General features: G+C 42.8%; 1 protein-coding gene across 7 annotated transcripts in view; it reads right to left on the bottom strand.

Annotated features, from left to right (window-relative positions):
* The window catches only part of MAGI1 (membrane associated guanylate kinase, WW and PDZ domain containing 1), a 535,490-nt gene that overhangs the window by 65,870 nt on the left and 446,484 nt on the right, over positions 1-23,136 (bottom strand). For 5 of the 7 annotated variants that reach the window (XM_006089030.3, XM_023754043.1, XM_023754044.1 and 2 more), the window contains exons 4-10: positions 20,233-20,436; positions 15,874-16,075; positions 13,709-13,791; positions 10,340-10,375; positions 4,793-4,850; positions 2,332-2,438; positions 434-526 (exon numbers count right to left, since the gene is read on the bottom strand). In XM_006089030.3, coding sequence (XP_006089092.1) covers positions 434-526; positions 2,332-2,438; positions 4,793-4,850; positions 10,340-10,375; positions 13,709-13,791; positions 15,874-16,075; positions 20,233-20,436 — 783 coding nt within the window. The remainder of the gene's footprint in view (positions 1-433; positions 527-2,331; positions 2,439-4,792; positions 4,851-10,339; positions 10,376-13,708; positions 13,792-15,873; positions 16,076-20,232; positions 20,437-23,136) is intronic. The other 2 variants (XM_006089032.3, XM_023754047.1) reach the window with 1 other exon arrangement.

Here is a 23,136-nt window from a genome sequence, read left to right as displayed (position 1 = left end):
ATCCCAGTGGTTCGAGACCCTGGGACGGTTTTGCCCCTCCTCCCCCCGCCCCAGCGGGGACACCTTTGGTTGCCACAAAAGGAGGCTGCTATGGCATCTAGTGGGTGAGGCCAGGGAAGCTGCCCACACCCTACAAGGCACAGCTTGGCCCACAGCACAGAGGGGTCTGTGCTGAGGCTGAGGAAATCTGGTTTAATCCTTGATGACAAGTAGTGGTCACTTTCAGAACATCACAAAGAGCTGAAGGAATTCACACAACAATGTTTTTAATATTTTTGACACTTCTGATCACTGATGCATTTAGAATTTTAATCATCATGGTTTTTACGATCAAAGGAATGAGTTGGGAGTTGCAAGATTCCACTTCTTAAAGTACCTTTTAAAATATCAGGTTTTTGAGCTAAAACAATGGTGCAATTATATAAAGCCTTACCCTGAAGGGGAGGGTCCCTGGCCGGCTCTGGGTTGCTTGGGGGGTGGCTGGGAATAGCAGGAGGCACGAGCGATGACCGGTCTTCTGTCCATTCTGCAAGAGAGAGAACCAATAGCTCACTTAGGATTCACCTTCTTAATGTAAAGTTGCCCAAACCAATAAAACCAGGGGCCAAGACGTAAAAAAAAAAGGCATTTGATCCCACTCTCTATTAATAATACCAAGATATCTCTCTCTGTCTCTCTTTCCTAAGACCTTTGGGGATAGAAATAAATCCAATAAATCCCCAGTTCTCTCTGGCTGGAGAGTCCAAAGTGAGACCAAGCAAAACACATCAGGAAAGACACAAAACGAAGTGAACTCAGCCCAATGCAACAGAGACATGGGCGGGCTGCTCAGCCAGCTCATCTCAGGGAGGGAAGGGGTTTCAGCAGTTGGCTGAGAGGCTATCTCCTGTCATCTCTGAACACGAAATACTCCTGGGTCCTAACTATAGTCCTATCGCCCCTGGAGGCCCAGGAATAACGCCGTGAGTGACCCTTGACATTCCCCTAGAGTCCTTCCAGCTCGGCTCTCTTACTTAAGTGCGCACTCCCATTCCCCAAGCTCCACCAACACTACCAAGCTTCCCCTCTCAGGGAAAATGTTAAAAAAGGTTATTTTTAAATAGAAAATAAATTAAGGTAGAAAGGAGAACTTTTCAGTAGGTGATCTCCCCCTCTCTCTCTCTCATACAGTCTATGGAAGTGGTTAGCAAATTATGGCCAAAAAGCCAAATTGGGCCCAGTGACTGTTATTATACAACTTGTGAGTCAAAAATGGCTTTTACACATTTAAATGGTTGAAACAAACTCCTTTAATAAATGCCAGGAGTTGGGCTCTGTTTTCGTTTATATTTTATGGAGAAGAAGATTTCATGACATGAAAATTACCTGACGTTTAAATTTCAGCCCACCTGTAATGTTGCGTGGGAACAGGCACGCCCACTGTTCACACGTTGATAGCTGTTTCACACAGCTCCAGACAGTGTGTGTGGTTGTAGTAGAGTGCATGAACCACCAAGCCCACAAAATTTACCATATGCCCATTTTTAGAACAAGTTTGCCAGTTTCCACTCTATGATCTATATTTACTACATACAGTGTTATAATAAGAGAAGTGTTATATTTGACATTCACATATTTGATATTCACATGTTACACTGAGGGTGCATTAAAGTCTATTATTTTAAGAGTGTAATGAAAAACTGGGAAAAGCCTAAGCATCTACTAATAAGCAGGTGACTAAATGAAGCGGATATATTTATAAAATAGAATATAAAAATTAACGGGTTAGGAGTGAGCAGGGGAGAATTTAATGCTCCACACTGCTGAATTGTTCATATTTTTCCAAAGAGCATGAATTGACTTGCAATTTTAAAAAGCTCTCAAGCCCTAGCTGACTTGGCTCAGTGGATAGAGCATCAGCCTGCGGACTGAAGGGTCCTGGGTTCGATTCCAGTCAAGGGCACATGCCCACATTGCGGGCTCCATTCCCAGTAAGGGGTGTGCAGGAGGCAGCCAACCAATGATTTCCTCTCATCATTGATGTCTCTCTCTCTCTCTCTCCCTCTTCCTTCCTCTCTGAAATCAATAAAAATATATTTAATAGATAGATAGATAGCTCTCAAATCCTCAGCTCCAGGCTCAGGACAGCTCCTTTCTAAATTAAGTGCAATCGGTGCCTCGGAATCGGGCCCTCCTCCTGGTTCCAGGGCAGGGAACTCTGGCAACTCAGTATTGCTCCCAGGACATCAAGTAATCGGGCGCAGGACTGGGTCACCAGGCCAGTCCTGACCACATGGGGTGTCGGCACCCAGGCTCTGCCCTGTGCTCCTGGACCACACACAGAAAGCCAACCTTCGGACGGAGGCTGCGGCTGCGGCTGCGGTGGCGGCTGCTCCAGCTGCTTCTTCCGTTTGGCTTCTAGAACTGGGTTCTCATACTGTGTCTTCCTGTTGATGTGGCTGGGGCAGAAGCAGAGAGCACCCGGTTAGGAAACGTCTCATCCCACAAGCAAATGCCAGTCGGGCCAAGTCCCGGGATTAGAACCGAGCAGACAGGTGCCCGAGGCTCTGAGCATCTCGTGTCACGTGTAGGTCGGCGGAGGGAGGAAAACGGGCTCCGTGTGACTGCTGTACGCACCCCGCCTCGTGCGGTGAGATTTACGGGCATGGTATCTTAAAATCTTCCACCAACGCCAGGAGGTAGGCCCTGTTTCCATTTATATTTTAGGGACTAAAAACAGTGAATGTCTGAGCAGTTAAGCAACAACTCGCCTAACATAACTTAGCTAGTGAACAGTGCAGAGGCTGCTTCCAAACCTCAGACTCTCAAGTGTTCAGGGAATCACCTGCTGGGTGAACTGCTTTCATTCAACAAGAAATAGATTACAGAAGTATTAAGAAATGAGATTAAAATGGAGGTGTGACGATGTCTATAACATATAATGCCAAAACTGCCGTGTGGCTGTCCACAATAGAGTTCATCCCAATGATGAAGTTAAAAGGACTCTAACAACATCTGTCAATTATTTGCAACAACAGACATGGAGTCAGGATTAAAAGTATAGGCCAAAATGCACAAGTCAGAGAGACTCCCCAGGCAGCTAACCTAAGCCAATGGGTGTGTTCAAAGTGACAAAGACCCAGGATGATCCCAGAACTAATAAGGCCATGGCAAAACACACATACCTACACATATACATACATACATACATATGAATACACAGGTGTTTTTTGCCATGGTCTTATTTAGTATCTGCCTATGTACATACACACATGTTCTCTAAATACACAGAAGCATAAACATATTCAGATTTTTTCTTTCTTCATGAAAATCACACTTCCCTAGACGTTTGGGAACATATCGGTAATATGGTGATTTAGAATCAAAATTCTTTTTAAAGCCAGGATTTCTTTTCCAAAGGCAGGCTTGTCAAATAGGGTGGATAGACTAATTACCCTTGATTTTTATTGTAGGACTGCTTGTTTATTTCCTGATCCTTGTAGGCAATTTCATGCTAAGATAGAGTCTAACATTACCGGGCATTAGATTTAAGACACAAGGAGGGAAAGTGCACAGTGAGAAAACAAATAGCCGCTCAACCACGCCTCTGCATCAAGGCTGCAGTACCTGTTCCCTTTCATACACAAGTTCCTTGAGGGAGAACTCACAGTGAGCCCCACACAGGCAACCCCCACCGCACAGTGCGAGAAAGGTGATCTGCCGGCCACAAAGGAATTCTGTTTTATGAAGGTCAGAGATTTTCCTTTCTGATGCCCCAAGTCACCAATCCTCTTGATAGGAAAAGAGGTGGTGATAGGAGTAATGCCCAAGGACACTTGCTATATTGAACTCGGGATTTTTCACAGTAAGATGCTGAGCATTTTATGATCTGGCATTGTTGCCTCATGTTCTTATCACTGGGTTTTATACAAATGACCCACCTAGCTCCTAGCGGTAGCAGGAGGGACACAGCTCGCCAGGCAGGATTATGACAGAACATTTATATGGTGTTTGTTTCTTTCAAAGGATCTTTTATTAGCTATCTCTCGTCTTTCTCAGAGAAAATGACATAAAGCAGATTCATTCAATGTTTAATCACTTGGGTTTCCTTTACTTTCTTGGGTGTCATCCTAACTGATGGGTTTGACGGGAAGGCGAGTGCACGCCCACTGCTAGAGAATGGTGCACAGTAAAGCCGTCACGATGAGGGCGGGAGAGTCTTAGAAACGAAAACCAGGAGCCACGTGTATGGTCCTCAGGCTGGGGAGAGGCACAGAGGCACCAGGACCTTGCAGGTTAGGCTAGTTCTCAGTTTCCTTCTTAATCTTGGCAACATTTCATACATTATTAAGATGTGTCTGATCCTTTTAGAAAGTCTGAATGAATTAGCAAGTAATTACTGAGCAGTTCAGACTTGGGCAGGGCAAAAAGTGGGCAAACAGGTCCTCCTCCTGAAGATGGCCCTCCTCACTTGGTCTAGTGAATGGTTGCTTGTCTGAGATTCATTCATTCATTCATTCATTCATTCATTCAAGTAATACTAAGTGCCTGCCCTACACCAGGACTGTCGAGACTTGGCAGTGTAGTGGCAAACAAAAGACACAGCATTGGCCCTCATGACTCTTATAATATAATTTGTTGTCTTCAGATTTGCTGAATATTTTCTCATTCATTAAAATAGATATATATTTTCACTATAAAATTATGTTATTATCATTTAGTTTATACCGTATAATGATGGCAAACTCTGTTCAGCATAAATGTACGTGATGACAGAGGGTACAAGCTATAGTGTGGATTAGTGGACACTTACTCTACATAGTAGATACCATAGACAGGGTCTTCAATCTTTTCCCAACCGGCAGGCAGTTCTGAAAAATAAAAGAACATTTAGAGAGAGAAGAGCATATTCTTAAAGAGCCTAGGGATTTTCAACAAGTTAGGCAAAAAGAAGTTCATAAAAGTACCTTAAGGCCAATTAAAACTGTGTATCCTAAAAGAAAAGCCAGTATTATTTTTATTTTATCAGTGCATTTTTTCTACACGAAGAACAATTATTTACTGGTATTTTGCACAAGCAAATGAAACGTAATAAAATGCAGTCCCAGGCGCCTTCATTCTAAACCAACTATTAAATTAGACTTTAATAAAAATGTAGTTAAAATTTGCCCAGTTCCTATCTTAAATATTTATAGTTTTCTCATTTTATTTCTAGACTACCTAACACGAAAGCAAAATTAGATAAAAATGTGTTACTTTTCATGCTCTTTTCATCGTGCTGTTTTTCACTTCCTGGAATAAGGTAAGATGTACATCTTATTTTCTCCTCGTTCCTAATAAAAAGGCTACCAAATAGACATGCCCACAGTGAGTTGTGTTTCTGAAATGCATGCGCCCATCCCTCACCACTCTACCTGGACTGGCCTATTTCACCAGCAGTTTGCCTACGAAAGCAGAAACACAGGTCTCACTAGCCTACATTTCCTTCAAATGTGGTGGTAAATGGCATCGGGGGGCCCACACACAGGGGTGGGCAAAAGTAGGCCTACAAGTTGTTCGCATGGAGAAGGACACGCAGGTTATGGCTATTACTATGGCTTTATTAAGTCAAAAGAAGGTCACATGCAGCTGTGAACCCACTTTGCCCATCCCCGGGGGTGTGCCTTTCTGAAAATTCGACGGTGCTCTCCTGGACTTGACTTTGTAAGGTTCAGATCAAAGGCTGGTACTTTGTTAACTAGGTCACAGTGAGGGCTGTTACACCAATCGAGTGCGAGAAAGCCCACTGCACCAGAGAAGCTGACGTGGTGAAAAAAGCGACTAAGGTTGTGTTCTGTGTCATTAAACAAAGTCTAGTTGGAGAACAGTTACTCGGCTTAATTTGAAAGCCACCTGATACATACATGGGTACACAGCTGAGGCAAGCTTGTATAACACAGGGCTCCAAAGCGAGTCATCATTCCTAGAAGTAGCCATTACATAAACCCACTTAAGTGGAATTTACAAACACTGAATATATTTTGAAATGCTAGATTTTTAAAAATTCATGGACTCACGTGACCATTATTTTTAAATAGTGACCGTTTCATCAGGGCTTACATATGCCACCAACGGTTCCATGCTGAAGTGGGGTCCTGAGCGTGCACTCAGACACGCAGGTTAATTGCTTCAAGTTCACGTCTTCCTCAAATTTGGCTGCACATCAAGACACATTAATTTCATGGTTTCTGCTCCACAGTGTGTTTGCAAACAAAAAGACAAGGTTCCCCCCTCCCTGGCCCCTTTCTTCTAATTTAAAAACACACACACTGAGCAGGTTTTAAAGAAGTCTTTGAATTTCTTTAAAAAATTCAAAGATGTAAGCCACTAAAAGGCTAGACAGGTCCAATTTACAGATGTTGATAAAACTTGGCATTTTTTATATACGCAGAGTCTTGTGGACTAATGCAAATCACATGCTGGGGAAATGGTTTCCCTTACAACACTGGAAATTACCATTTAAATTAAAAAGAACCGGGAAGATATTTCCAAGGAGTTGGGAAATCAAAGATTAAAAAAATGCAAATTGGTGCACAGTCTTGTATTTGTTCAGGCATGGGGCAGGGGAACGGGTGAGTGGGAGGGGGCCGAATTATGTTTAATGGGCCAACTTTCTTTTCAGAATCTACAACCTTAAATATTTGGCCCTATTATCTTCAGATAAAATAGGGAAAACATTAAGAATTCAATTCATCCCATCATTAATTTCTCAAACATTTAGTGAGTGCCTGCTGTCTGCTGGAGTGTGCTAGGCACCGGACACAGGTCACTACGAGTGCCCTATCTGAGCGGACAGTTCAAACACTGCAGTTAAGTGCTCTGGTGGGGGTCGGAGGGTTCGAGGAAAGGGCCCCTCTGCCTGCCTTGCCACCCAGTCAACAGAGAATGAGGTCGCTCAATTAGGATGTCTGGACATTTGCAAATCTACACACAGCTTCTGGGACAGATGAGCAAACTGTAAAAATGTTCTAGTTTTTCAAGTAAAACTCATTCAAAAAAGAAAGATAGATTTTGATTTCTCACTTCCAAGGTGGTGATTAGTTTAATAATAGGAATTAGTCCCCCCTACTGCTTAAAATAGAAATGGGTCATCGATTTAAAAAAGGAAGATATTAGTCCTCAAATTTGCCAATTTGGCTCTAAAAAACTGAAAATAGCATAAAATATTGAAGTTCAGAAAAAAAATGGCATCATCCGACCAGACTGCACAGCCTGTGCTGAGATTTCAGGCACCAGGACCCACTGGGGCTGCCCATCCCTGGATGAACCAGGCTCCCCCACGGAGAGCTGGACCTGGTCTAGTCAGTCAACATCCTGGGAGCAGATCTTTCTCCTGGATTGACCTCAAAGGCCATGGCAGATTAAATGAGGGTGTTTGTAAAACACTTTGCACAGCACTGGCTGGCACACGAGGAATGGACAGCTTTGTATGGCCTGCTTGCTTGCTGCTCCGCCTCTGAAAACCTCATGTTGAACTAATTGCCATCACAGAAGCAAATACAAAGCAGTCGAATGTTCTAAGTTCTTTTCTAAGGGATTCGTCAGCACACAGACAGAAAGTCATGTTCATACTCAGAGATACATTTCAAAGCTGTGACTCAGTTTGGGTTGGAGGAGACCTCCTCTCTACTCTCCTAGTTGCGTTCAGCACACGAATACCCTGTGATTCCAAAAGGTTTGCAAGTGCTTTTCAATTCTGGGGAGATGTTATCACAGAGGATATGCCCTATTCTGCAAACCAAATGTGCATGATGAAGCTAATGACCGGATCACACAACACAGTTCAGAAATGACAACTCTATTATCAAAGGATGTGTCCAACCCGTGCCAGCAACCCCCGCCTCAGAGGCAGATTTCAGAGGGGGTGTCCTGGTCGCATCTGGAATTGCATTGTTCACCGGAAACCTGACAGTTGCTATTGTTTAAGATTAGGTCCTTCTTGTTTAAAAAAAATGGTCAATGGCTTGTCAATAGAATCTGGAGTGAATGCAAAGAAAACAGTGTGTGTATGTATGTGTGTGTGTGTATGTATGTATGTACACTACTCTTTGCAGTGAATACATACAGGCAAAAATCAGGAGCCCTATTCCCATTACACCTTCAAGGACACATTTGGGCCATTTCTATAGTACACATGTTCCTCTCCTGTTCCATATTAAAGGCAAAAAGTACCATAAGGAAGTACTGAAAAGTCCATAAGAGGGACTTAGGTAATCCTATATAATAAAGAGGTAATATGTAAATTGACCCTCATGCCCTCACAAGATGGCTGCCTACGACCAGGCCCGCAGGGGGGTTAGTGAGGGACAACCAAATGACTGAACAAGCAGGCTGCGTGCGGTGACCAGGCTGGCAGGGGGTTAGTGAGGGATGACCAAATTACTGAACAGCAGGCTGCATGGGGTGACCAGGCTGGCGGGGGCGGGGGGCAGTTGGGGGCGACCAGACCAGCAGAGGGGGCAGTAAGAGGCGACCAGGCTGGCAGGGGGGCAGTAGGGGCAACCAGGCCAGCAGGGGGGGCAGCTGGGGGTGATTAGGCTGGCATGGGGGGCACTGAGGGGCAACTAGGCCAGCAAGGGGGCAGTTAGGGGTGACCAGGCCAGCAGGGGGGGCAGTAAGGGGTGACCAGGTAGGCAGGCAGATGAGTGATTAGGAGCCAGCAGTCCAGGATTGTGAGAGGGTTGTCTGACTGCCGGTTTAGGCCCGATCTCCAGGATGGGGCCTAAACCGGCAGTCTGACATCCCCCAAAGGGTCCCAGATTGGAGAGGATGCAGCCTGATCTGACCTGAGACAGTTCCTCCACTTCCAAACCACCGCCCAGGACTGTGGCCAGGACCATGAGAAGGGACACTATGCAGCCACTAAAACTTCTTTGTTAGAGTCTGTGAACGGATAGGGAAATTCCCACCATGTTACAGTTACGTGGGAAAAAAATACCTCTTTCCTAAAAATGTCAATGTTCGAACTGGCATAGAAGCAAAGAAATGTGTGCCCTGCACTTGGCCATATTATGTCCACCAGCTATGCAGACAGTGGCCACACACACCTATTAGCTGGGCAGCAAGAGTGGCTGGAATTGGTTCAACAAGTGAGTAAGGCAGTCATTTTATGTCCAGAAAACCTAGTTCTGCCTCTTTCAATTATTTTATCTAACATCACCGGACTGATAAATTTAAAAAAAAATAAAATTAGTTTTATATTGTTCTATTACAACAGGTTGCATCTCAAGTTATTTCTACCACCATGCCCACAAAGGAAACTTATTAATCATGTTTAAAATAGATCTATAAATGGTTATCGACCATCACTGGCATATCCATCAATTACATGAGAATATGTCCAAACATTAAGAAAAACAGAGCTAAATTCTAGTATATCATAACTCCGGTCTTTATCTATCAAACAAAATCAAATAATATTCTGTATGAAATATTCATTCTTTTCAGTTAAGGCAATCTTTAAATGCTAGGCTGGTTTAATGATCTCAGGACAGTTCCTTTCACACTGATGTTAAACAATTTTCTATTTTAAAAATATACTATGGTCAATTCTCAATCAGCCAAGGCTTCTAGTGCAATTTAGCCGAACTGGAGCTTTGCTGTCGATCCTTCTGTGGAGGGAGCAGATGGCATGCCAACTGATATGAACAACATTGAACAGGTAACTGAGCAGGGAACAGTATTCATGCAGTCCGGTAGCAAAGAAGGGTAACAGAGTTTGGCATTTTCCGCTAATGTGAATAATTTCTAACTGATCACAGCTAGGGTAGTCAAGACTTGATTTACATAGATACATACACCCTAAGGAAATGGGCCACAGTCACCACAGGTACAAACGTGTGGCCAATGACTTAATAACAACACAATACTGACGACAGTAACTATTCAGCTAATACTCATTGAAATTATTGTATTAGTGTTGCTCTTGTAATGATCCTTGAATTAGTCTGATAGGTTTTTATTAGTTTTGCTTTGGTTTTTTGGTATTATCCACCAAACACATAAAAAACAAGGCTGAGAAAGGTTACATGAGAGAGTTCAAGGGGCGTGGCAAGCCTCTATCCCTCTGTTTTTTTTCTTAATCCTCAAGGCACAAGCATGCCCAGCACCCGCTGTGAGCGCTTCCTCTCTGTAGAAGGAACTGATTACAGCTCCAATGATCTGCAGTCAGACATGTGGGCTGTAAGACTGACCCCTGGTGGGTAAACTGGAATGAAACTCCTAGTTGGAGAATGCAAACTAAAGAACCCGGCGCGTAAGCCATTCGCTGGCGACAAAGCCATGGCGGGGAGTCATGCAACAGCCGCAGCTGCGGGTTTACCTAGTTCACTGTCCAGCTCCTCCGTGTGGACCCCTTCTTCTCCAAAGGAGTAGCAGGAATGAGACAGAAAAGAGAAAACAATTCAGACACCGGCACCAGGAAAGAAACTCCCCTCAGAAACACAGCAGCAAACACATTCCGTGACTTAGTCCTTACCTGCATTGTGGCTAATAAACGGAGACCTACCTCAGTGTAAATCACCAAACGGCGAGGGCTGATATTGAGCGTAATTATATGGCTCATTTACTCCCATTGCAAAATGGAGCTTGATTGGTTGTTAAAGATGAAAATACCTTTGTGGTTTCAGTGCTCTTAAGCGAAAAGTCCTTATTACTGACCAACTGTGCTGTTAGACCTTTCCATAGGAGTCCTTTAATCCTCCAGTAACCCTCTCATCAGCGAGGCAACTACACGCACAACTGCAGCATCACTTAACTTCCCAGCGACACTGCTGCCTGGGGGCGGGCACACACTGAGCATGCAGACTGGACAACGAGGGGTTAGGAAGATGGATTACGTCACGATGATGCACATTAGGGAAGCAAAGCTTGAAGGCTGCCCTGAAGGAGGCAGTTTATGTTACATGAGTTTTCTAAGTCAAAGAGCTCGGAAATATTAGAATGAGAATATTCTCGATAATTTCTGTGAGCAACGCAAGTGAAGGTGCCTTCCATTCTTGGACCCTCCCCCTCCCCCTTGCTATCAGCCAAACATTTTATTACCTGTGGTGAGAACACAGGACAGCACACACATTTCATACATAAAGTCCCTCTGGCGCCCGAGCGGGGGCTATCCCTCCACAGTGAGCCCCCAAACCAGGGATCACGCTGCTTTCACTGGTGCAATTGGCTCAGTGCCGTGTGGTTTGGGCACATGAGATGGACTAACCATTTCTCAAATCGATTGCTGACTTATAACCCACATGGCCCTAGGATGCACCTGACAGATAGAAGGCACTCAATGAATAGATGTGAAAGCACCTTATGCACTTTTTATTTAAAGACTATACAACTGCCAACAATACGTTTTGATGCTGGCATTGTTTCTCAAAGAGGAATATGATTTACGTAAAGCTTTCATGAGCATGCCCATTTGGATATTATTTAATAATGTCTTTGGGGGCATTCATTTATTGCTTCAATAATTATTTAATGAGACCGACTCTGTGCCAGTCACTATGCCAGGTGACAGAGGGGCAAAGCGAGCACAATCACCCCCATCCTTCCGGAGGGGGAGACAAGCCCAAGCTCACACAAATAAAGATGAAAGGAAAACTGGGACGAGTCCTCTATGTAAGACATGTAATGAAGCGACCTAATCGCATCTGTGGGCAAGGTCATGGGAACGCACTCTGAGCGATACTCTGGAGGATACACAACGTTTAACAAAAACACTTAGAGTGACAAATGATTAGAATTGAGGTTCTCCGAGAGCAGGGCTTTTTGTTTATCGCGTTCACTGATCCATCTGAAGTTCCTAGGATGCACCTGACAGGTAGAAGGCACTCAATGAATAGATGTGAAATGTCAGTATTCTGTGAGGGGACTGCACATCTAACCAGCATGTAGCATGTCTACAAAGACTCGAAAGAAATACAGAAACAATCCTGTGACCAACAATGTTAGTCTGCTTTGTGTTAGGACATACACAGTACAAGGCAGCGTTGTGTTACCTGGCAGCAGACAATGCAGGTATAGGAACCTGTATTAGTCACGGTGCTATAATCTGGTTATATATTTACTAGTATACTGTTAGTGTACACAGGCACATAGGCATACATACAATTTCTGCTAGAAAAAGAATATGTGAATCCTAGTGTTGAGGGATAATTACTAAACTAAGTGCTTTTGTTCTGAATACATACTTGTTCCAAAGGAAATAACATTAACACCAATGATAAGAAAACTAAGAATTAAAACTTACTAGTCTTGGTAACAAATCCATTCAGTAATTCTAGTCAATACTCTTACTGCATTAACACTTTTTTTCTCAATAAAAACTATTGGAGTTCTCCACAACCTCTGAATTTATGTTCACAGGCATTTTCACACATTCCCAGTGTAATTATGATGGATACTGACATGAAAGACCCTATGGTAACACCAGCGCCTGAAGTGACTTCAGAATCGTCAGGCTTCAAGTAAAGTTTTAAATTTTGTTCCATGACATTTGACGGTTGAATGTATATTATGTCCTGATCTTTGAAAATCCGTCACCTCTGTATTATATGTCACACTGAACGTGTGAATAGTCAGGATAGTCCATTAGCCCTTACACACGCGAAATACTGCAGCGACCACACCTGCTCCATTCCTTCTTCAGGAACGGACTAAGCAACCAAATAAAATGGGCATCTCTGTCATGCCTTATCAGCCAATCAGATAAATATGAACATGCAAGTCTACGTTCATGCCATGTCATCTGCAGCCCGTGAGCAGTGAAGTGTCCTGGAGTACATGCTAGTCTGATAGGTTGTACTTCACTGCTTACCTTTTCAAACACGTGTATACATAACAATTCTGCCTCACAGCACACATTACTAAAGGTTCACTATCTTACAGTAAGATAATTATACTAATTCAATAATGACACTAATTCAAATGCCAGCAATGAATAATGAGTAGCAAAGCAAACCCTTTCCCTTTTAACTCGTCCATGCCAAGAAGTAATTTTGGTAGAGCTTGGGAAAGACTTGGGTGTATTGAGAAGGAACATGTTTGTTCTGTCTTAATTTTTTTCATTTTGGAAAAGCAGTTAGAAATCCCACAGCCTTGAAATAAACTTTTTAAAACAGTAACCTTTCTAGCCAGTTGATTCTTTGTTGAGATAACGAGGAGAGTGGGCTAGGGTAACACCTCAGCCCCTTTCTTGGAAAAATACACTTTTTAGGTGTTTAGGATATATTCTAACTTACACAGAGATTCCCAAACAAGTCAAGATCTGCTTTCCTGACACCAACATCTGGGGAAATAATAGTCATAAAACACGGACAGTTTAAGAAAAGCTACTGATTTCCCCCCTAAGAATTTCATACTATAGGATTAGGGTTCGATAGGCAATTCTCTATTCTTTTAGTTTTCTCCAAGCTCCTGGAGGCAGAGGCTGTATCTTCATGTGAATGCTGCCTGACTGTGTAAAGTTCTGTTTCCAATGGGAACATAGCTGCGCATCTGCCTTTATGTGCACACAAATCATTCTTCTGAACAAGTCTACTGACTCCCCTTCTGCTTTTGGAAACCTGAGTGCACTTACTAGAAACTGGATTCCCTTTTGAAAACTCACTGTGAAAACTGGTCGACTCTGCTACAACTCTCTAAGATTGGAACAAACACGGAACTCCTTTAAAAGGAGAGCTGCCACGCCCCTTACCATCATCCTCACACTCTTCCAGAGGCTTCTGCTGCTTGCTCAGGCACCGAGGGTCTAACCAAGACGTTGTTTTTGTGTTATGGCTGAAATCCAGAAACAGAAACAAGAAATAGATTTAAAAAGGAAAAGCAGAGAGCTCAGTGACAAAAAAAACTTTACATTCTTGAACAGTTGCTCTTCAACTACAGATTCATTGCGACAGCAAACCCAGACCAGAGAGCCCCGGTTAGGAATTAGGAGGTGGTCGAGGGAAAGACTCTGGTGGGCTTTTTACTCAACAGAAGATATAATCACCCCAGTATTGAGAGCTGAAATGGTATCCCAGGTTCATTTTTTTAAAATGAGTTCCAAATGACACCCCTTGTCTGTATTGTCCGCGGCTGACTAGACGTATTTAGTCTTCACATTTGCTGAAGAGCAAACCCCAATTTATTTTAAATTTGCTGTGACTTAAATCGTGAACGTGGGGATTCACACAGGAGGCTGCTATTTCATTCACTCTATTACATAAGACTTCTCATGACCATGGGAAACTCCCTCATTTCATGCAAGTGGCTCAAGGCAGCTAATGCATATCATTAATGGCAGCGGCCCACGCTGTGATTCAGACGAGGTGAAGGCAACCCAAAGTCACCTAACATAAATACACCAGGGCCAGAAAAACCTCGGAGAAGTCAACGCGCTGCCCAACTGCCCTGAATCGTATTCCCTGGCATGAACGGACCACAGTTTACCACTGAAGGACATCTGGGTTGTTTCCAGTTTTGGGCTATTTGGAATAAATCTACTTAAATATCCATGTACAGGTTTTCCTGTGAATGTAGGTGTTCAAAGGTGCAACTGCTGGGTGATGTTGTAGTCACAGGTTTAGTTTTTTAGAAACTGCCAGACCGTTTTCTAGAATGCCATACAATTTTACATACCACTGGCCCTGCGTGCATGATCTAGTTTCTCTGCATCTTTGCCATCATGTGGTGTTGTTACTGTTTTTTATGTTAGCCATCCCAATAGGTGCGTAATGATACCTTCGTAGCTTTAATGTGCAGCTAACGGTGTTGAATGTTTCCTCACGTGCTTACCTGTCACCTGGACGCCCTCTTCGGTGAGATGTACGCCCATGTATTGAACTCATTTTCTAAGAGGATTTTTATTTTTTATACTGCTGAGATTTGAGCGTTCTTTATATATTCTAAATGCCTGTCAATTTTCAGATGCCGGGTTTGCAAATATTTTTCCCAGTCTATTGTTTGTCTCTTTATCCTCTTCTCGGAGTCTTTTCTTAAGCCAAAGTTTTTCATTTTGATGAAGTTGAATTTATCCTTTTAGGGGGTCATGTGTATGATGTCAAATCTAAGATTTCTTTGCTTATTCCTAGATCCCAATCTAGAAAAAATCTGTATGTTTTTTATAGTGTTTTCTTCCTAAGTTTTATTGCTTTACATTTTACACTTAAGTCTGCAGTGATCTATTTTGAGGGGTTTTTTTTGTTTGAGGTATAAGGTGGAGGTTGAGGTTAATTTATTTGCTATAAAACTTCTGCAAGAAATATAGTAGAAAGTGACTGCTTGATGACTTTGAGTTAAGCAAAGATTTCTTAGCTAGTACACTAAAAGCACAAGCCACAACAGAAAAAATATTTATAAATTAGAAAATTGGTAAGTTCTTAATTCATCAAAATCAAGAACTTCCAGCTCCTCACAAGACACAGTTAAGACAATAAAAAGAAAATCCTGACTTGGAGAAAATGTGAGCAAATGACAAATATAATAAAGGCATTGTATCCAGAATACATAAAGAACTCTTAAAACTCAACAAAAAGAAAACTGCAACCCATCTAAGAGAAAATAAGCAAATGAGTTACCTATTTTTAATGGCTAAATATATTCTTAGTATATTAGACCATAATTTAAATATACACCATAATTTAGTTGTCTAACTCTTTAAGGAAATTATTGACTGTATGTTTCCTCAAGCTATTCAGGCTCAATGACTAGGATGATATGCTAATTGCTTTTTTGTGCAAAGCTTATTAAATTGAATAAAGAACTCCACCAGCCTGTGATCAGTCCTTTCAGATTTATGCTGCATCTGTAGCTGCTAGAGAGAGGGAGGAAGGGGAACGAAAGACAGGGACAGAGCCAGGAAGAAAGAACGGGATACTTTACTCTATAAAATAGACTTCTCCATTTTCGGTGTAGGCCATCTCCCAGTTCTCAGGTAGAGGACCTAGATTATCCTCTGCGGAAAGAGGTAGGTATTGAGGGAACTTCTGAGAAGGGTCCGTGATGGGGGCAGCGATGAGGCTACTATTCACAGGTGGGAGCGTTGCTTCCTGCAGGCTGTGCTCTTCCTGATCAGCAGAATCGGCTGTGCAGTCGTGGGAGAGAGAGAGACAGAGGAGACAATCATTCATCAAACCCCAAACGGAGGCACAGCACCAAGCACTGTCTGCACCTCCAAGCCCTCACCCTCTCCTCCTTTCTGACCATTGACTATTCTGTTTGCTTTAGATAAAGGTTTTTAAGCAGAAACATCAAAATGATAGACCAAAGTTACTTTACCTAAAAATAAAGAAGAGAAAAACATGCTCAAATGATACACTGCTTACAATCGTGAAAGTGTCAAAGAAGAAACAGATCATGACTCAAACCCTAAAGTTTCTTAAACTACAAAGGCCATAAAAAAAGAAAAGAGGAAGAGAAGGTCATCAAAACACAGAGGAGCTGAACTGTCATTCCGGGGAATCATGTGGTTTCATGGCTCAGAGGACTTTTGAAGGTGAGAAAGAAGTCCACAATGAAAACGATATAGTGGCATTCTTGTCCATTTTGCATAAATTATTTAAAGCATTTTTGGTAGACAGTGGCAAAGATCAAAGATTCACCAATCAAGCTGGAAAGTATGTAAAAGTTTACAATGCAGAGAGTTACACCAGTGAGTCACTTTTGCAAAAAGTGAGGAGAATGTTCCCGTGAAAACCAAGACAGTTCTCCCAGAACAGTATTATGTAGGTGGATGGATTTGACTTGGGTCTTAAAAAGAAGCCTCCAAGTACATGAGTCTCTTTCCTTCTTATTAACCAGAAACATCAAGAGGTGATGTCATCAAAGTATCCACAGATGCAATGCTGACATTCTGGTTGAATTTTTATAGAGGCCAATGTCAATCTCTATGGGGTTGGAAAACATAAAATCAGTGACGGAGTTACTTTCTATCTCCCATAGTGATTGTACTGTAGACATTTCTGACTTACTGAATGCAGACTGAGGAATAATGGAAGGCTATACTTCAAATCTTTTCTGATTAGCAGCTCCCAATGACAAAGGTAATCCAAAAGCTGGATGGAGATGGACCTATGAAACCACCACCAAAACCTCTGCACACCGAGAGGCTGTCTGTGGTCTTTCCTCACTCTGCATCTCTCTCCTCTTCCGCTACCACCACTTAGACCTCCCTTTAAAAACCATCCCCTTTATTCCAGGTCTCCGGGGACTGCCTCAAATTCACTGCTAGATCACACAGGGGGCCCAATTCACACTCCTGTCTCTCTTGTATTTGTGATTGGATCAGGCATATGATCCAAGGCAAACCAATGAACATCAGGCATGAAAGTTTAGCTCTTATCAGTCAAGAGGTTAGCCCCTGATGCTGAAGACATTAAGCTGATGGGTTCTCATACTGCAGGTCTGGGTGACCCTCTTGACAGCTTGCCAATCCTGCCTGACACAGAGGAAAGCAGAGATGAAAGACACAGAAAGTCACCTAATACCTGTGACTGACTTTCATGCCTGAAATCAAGGCTGCCCTTGGCCTCCTTAACAACTCAACCGCCTAAATTCCCTTTAACAGCTATACATTTGAAGGAAGAAAGGAAATTAGGCAAAGAGAGAAGAAACATTTTGAAATTACTAATCAATAAAGAATAAATTCAAAACTTGGCAAGAATGGAAAGATTCACCCTTACTTCGCTAGGAGCCACCATGTATTCATTTCTGGTATGTCTTTGGAATGTCCACTTCCCCCACTTACACGTACATAAGAATCACCAGGAAAGACTGTTAACATGCAATCTTTATGCTATTGCCACTCTATGCTCAAAGTGGCTGGTGGGTTGCTATTAAAGGGGTTCAGAGCGCAAGATGCTTTGACACAGCTGGTTTGATACACGTATCATAGACGGGGAGTGCCAATTATTTGAAAGAATTTACATGAGTTAGTGTATGAAGGTTTATCAGCCGTCACAGCTGTAGTTTGGTAAGTGAGGGGGCACTCATTCAACACATTCCTTACATACGGAGGATGTCCCATCAATGTGTATATTGAGGCCAGTTCTCTGTGCGTCCTATCGGCTTTCTTGGCATTAAAGCAGGCATCCGAATAAGACAATCAGGTGCCACTGTTCTGTGCAGAAACTAATGATCAGACTGATGCTAGCGAAGATGATCTGCGCCCAGAAGAAAAATGAGAAAACCTCAGAGAGGCCCATATAGGCTGTAGAAAGCATTTCTTTTGATGCCAGGATTTCAAGTGGAGGTTTTATGGGGACAGATTTTCTGAGGCATGGCTTCTAGAGACAGAGATTTTAGTATTAGAAATAGGAAAGGCATCAAGACCTAGAGTCAACTACCCCTATGCGCTTTCTCCCAAGAAATCTACTTAAGAAATGAAGGACAAATAAAGGCGCAAGCTCCCTGGGGCCCACCCAGATGCTTGGCAGGACTGTTTCACGGCACGTGACGCCATAGGACTTCTGTTTCTGTGTCCACGTCTGTGTTTTGGGTTATATCAAGATTTGCTCTTCTTATTTGTTGAAAGATTAAGCATTAAAATATTAGCTATTTTCAAAAGAAATATTGACTTTTTAAATCTGCTTTCATTTCAATGAGAGCTACTAACTATAAATCCATAAAATATTTATTTCTAACTGGTTGAAAGAACCTAATTTCAATATGTAAAGGATGGCAAGTTTCTCCTAGCTATTGCAGCTACAAGTTAGCCGCTGGCCTAGCCCATTCTAATGGAGAAAATGGCAATTTTCATGGAATCAAACTCTTAGAGCTGGAAGGGGGAACACAGGCATGACTTAGTCCTAGCTGGTTATTTTGCAAATGTGAGAAGTAGATACTATGTTCATAATGAGAAACGGCTAAGAAGCAAGCTAGGAGAGCAAACTAGGTCTCCTCCTGCTTTTTCCAATGAGTCTTGCAGAGGGATCAGGCTACTGGTAGATAAGAAAGTCATCAAGAATGTTTTTAATTGCCATGTTGAGGAATTTTAGGTTTTTGAGCTTTAAAAAATGAGAAAACCTCAGAGAGGCCCATATAGGCTATAGAAAGCATTCAAGTAACACAAAGTTTCCCCTAAGAATTTACATGATCAGACTGACGCTAGCAAAGATGATCTGCGCCCAGAAGAAACTACAACTTCAAGTGTATTCCATTACACTTGGTAGCACAAGGAAGAAAATACAGTTTAAGTAATCTCCCCTTTATTTGAATTAAGTCTAATCAAGTAATGGCTGACTGGGGTGAAGTGAGAAGAGGTCAATACGAGAGAGGAAGATTCATGTGCTGCAAAGAACTGTAACCCTAAAATATTAAGAGAAAATATTTAAGTATAGGAAAAATAGAAGAAACAGATATTCTTCAAAGTCGCAACATAATACTAGTAGACGGTAGTAACTCACCTAACATGCAGTTGTTACGTTCTGAGTTACTATATAAGGTCAAACACCCATAGAGTGAAAAGTATTTTTGGACAGTTCTAGGTCACTGCACCAACCCAGGAAACATCCATCATAGCTTCTGTGAATGGTGCTTCCTGGAAACGTGCAAGACCAACAGGATAGCCACATGCAGAGGCCTGTCCTTGAAGACCCCTTCGTAAAATACAGGGGTCTTACCTAAGTGTGGGGGCTGGCAGCCTGAATATATACAAGTAGGTAATGCACTGAGTAATATGTGCCATCTGATACAGAACGCATATGCAACAGGTAAGCAGGGCATTTATTATCTCCCATCGTATCGGGCATACGATGTAAAATTTCCCCATGTTAATAGACACATGATATATCTTCACTCTAGCTCTACTCACAAAGGTATGATGCACATGGTGCCAGCATTCCAAAGGGCATCGCTTGTTACTAAACTGTTAAACCAATTCTCATATTTCCCTTTGTCAGCCGTCAGCCATAACAATGGAACAGTGTCACGCCAGGAAATTAACAGACAATATACAAATAGCCTTCTACACATAGTTTTCAAGAGGCAGAAACAACACTGGTTTTTCTCTACAAACCTGTCCCTCCAGCCCCTTTCAGATATTTGGGTGAAGTTAGAACAGTCTTGTGAAGCAACATGATAAATAGACAGGAAAAGACACCTCTCCCCAGCATGAGGGGTCAGGGTGAATCCTGGTGACCCTTCCTAATTCCTCTTGAGAACAGAAACCTTACAATTTGCAAAAAGCCTCCCACCACCCCCTTTCCCCAAGTCCGGGGACAGGGAACACCATCCGGGCTTTACCTGTGAAGCTGCTGTTCATTTCAGGACCATCATCCTCCTCGAGCTCCGCATGGACTAGGCCAGCATTTTGCATATCATTGTAGGACTTGGTTCGCTTGGGGGTCGACTGCTTGGAGCCGGAGTGAAGGCTTTGCAAGGCATCCGTCGTGATCACTTTCCCACTGACCGGCTGGCTGGGAGGTTTGGGTGTCCCATAATAGTTTCCTAGGCGACGGAGAGACACATTTGCATGTTTCAGAAAGAATACTTTGTTGTTGTTTTTTTCAAGACTTCACATCCAACTGTCTCAGCACATTTTAAAATAATGTATTTAAGCTGGAAAAAACAACAAAACAAAACAAAACGCAGAACAGACTGTATTTCGCTTCTGAAATGGGTTGGAAAAGATGTTGTTGGTATCCAGCTGGACATTTCAGAAGCTGGAAGGAAAGCTGCATTGTTTTGGTGCAAAGAACTTACTAGACTCAAAACAAAGGCGGCTGCGCTGAATAGCAACACTTCACCCTCATTACATCGGAATTTCAATTGGTCACCCGTTTACATATATGCACTAGCAGAATGCTGAGTCCAATTGAGAGTGCGCCTCACAGAACATAAAAAATTCATTACTGGCTGCACCCTCAAGGCCGACCAAGTGGAGGTCACCTTCCCTTCAGAAGGGGCTCCTCACGAGGGCAGGTTTTACAAAGAAGGCAGTGACACCACGTGGCGCCTCTTTAACTGAGTGGCAGGCTTAGCGCTCAGGGTCATCCTGGGTGGGAACAACCTTGCCAAGTTTTAACAGAAACTGTGTCAACGGTGGAAACCCTTATGCGTCATTCTTCTAGTAATTACCCATCTTTTCTCAGCCACTTTCCCCCAAAGTTTGGTTAAGACCCAACCAGAATGTGCTCCTGGGTGGTACATGGATGGACTTTTCAATTTGAATAAGTGTGTATATTTTTAATGTGCACTAGAAAAAAAACTAATTAGTAAATTATGGTAGTAATACAAAGCTTACTTTTTTTGTTATTGTTGTTAATCCTCACTTGACATTTTTCCCACTGATTTTTAGAGAGAGAAGAAGGGAGGGGGAGAGACAGAGAGAGAGAAACATCGATGTGAGAGAGACACATTGATTGGTTGCCTCCCACACGCACCCTGACCAGGGCTGGGTATTGACATTGCAACCGAGGTACATGGCCTTGACCAGAATCGAACCCGGGAACCTTCAGTCCTTGGGCTGATGCTCTATCTATTGAGCCAAAACAGCTAAGGCTTAAAGGTTACTTTTAAAATTATGGACAGGGACAACAGTGTGGTGATTGTGGGGGGTGGGGGGTGGAAGTGGAAGAGGGCAGAGAGGGGATAAATGGTGATAAAAAATAAAATAACAAATAAAAAATAAAAACAATATTTTTAAAATTGACTTTTTTAGCCTACAGTTTAAAAAGGCAACTATCCTATATAATAAAAGGCTAATATGCAAATCGACCGAACAGCGGAACGACCGGTCACTATGATGCGTATTGACCACCAGGAGGCAGATGCTCAATGCAGGAGCTGCCCCCTGGTGGTCAGTGCACTCCCACAGGGGGAGCGCCACCCAGCCAGAAGCCAGGCTCACGCTGGTGAGCACAGCAGCACTAAGGATGTCTGACTGCTGGCTTTGGCCCAATCCCCGTGGGGAGCCAAGGCCCCCCCCCCCCCAGTGCAGGAATTTCCTTCACCAGGACTCTAGTATAGAATAAGAAATTAATCAATTAAATAAAGCACAGCAATAGTAGTGAGGAGCTTCCTTTTGAAAATTTAAGTTAAAAAGTACGCTTTTTAAAAAAAAACTATATAGACATTATGTTCAGATATGGACAAAAATCATGAAGGTGATTCATAAATGGCCAAAGCTGGAAAAATACAGCTTATAATCAATACTATTCCGTGAGTGGATGATAAAAAACATCAACATTAAGAAGTCCCTGATCCAGTCCCCATCTCGGGGCTTTAGCGGAAGCCGGGCGGGCCAGGTGTACTGAGCCCTTTAAGACGTGTCCTAAGCCAGCCTTGCTGTTCTGGCTTAGCAAAGAAGAACCTGTAAATCACAAGAAATCCCGATCCTTTCCAAGGATCTCATCCCACTGTCTAACCTCAATTCACAATTACATAGAACAAAAATTTAAAAAACATACACTTTATTATAGAAGCACAAAGGATAAGGAGGCAGTAACTTCTGCATGAGACACAAGTGATGGAGAATTTGCTTCTTTAAGCTTGATTTTTATAATTAAAACTTTTTCAATGAGTATTATCTCTTTAATATAGTTTCTGAATCACCACGTTATGCATATACACAGCCACTCTCTTTGAGGGGGTGCAAGGTGGTCATGGGGGAACTCTGAACCCTCCAACTGAAAAGGGCCGCGGCCGATGGCACCAGGCTTGGACCCGAGGCCACAGGCGGAGACCACAGACGCACATTCTGTGGCCTTTCACGGAAGGTGACAGACGTATCCCTCTCTTCCCCCAGTCCTTCCAGGTTCCAACTTCAAGGCACAGGGACCAGAACCAGCCAGAGGAAAGGCCCCATGTGTGTTTCAGGGGCTGCCAGGTATGTGAGGAAGGAGCACACACAAGGGCCCTGACTCGGCTTCACTGTCCCTCAGCTACGGGCTGACTTTCCCACTAACCGAAGACTATCAGAAAGGTTTAGGGAAGAAAGCTAACTTTTTAAAAAAATTTTTATAGTGAAGAAAAAGTAGAGCTTTTATTGAATTTAATTCCAATTCCTTCCAATCACATCAAAGCATCATGTGTATTTCTGACTTACAGGTTAAACTAAGGCAATGTGTACAAGTAATTCTTCCACTGAAAGGTGTGGAATATATTTTTACAATCATATTACTTTTTCAGGGCCATTAAACCGAAGTA

Source organism: Myotis lucifugus, unplaced genomic scaffold (assembly GCF_000147115.1).
Source record: "Myotis lucifugus unplaced genomic scaffold, Myoluc2.0 scaffold_55, whole genome shotgun sequence".
NCBI classification, from domain to species: Eukaryota; Metazoa; Chordata; class Mammalia; order Chiroptera; family Vespertilionidae; genus Myotis; species Myotis lucifugus.
Note: the sequence above shows the minus strand (reverse complement) of the source record. Positions and strands in the feature narration are given on the sequence as shown.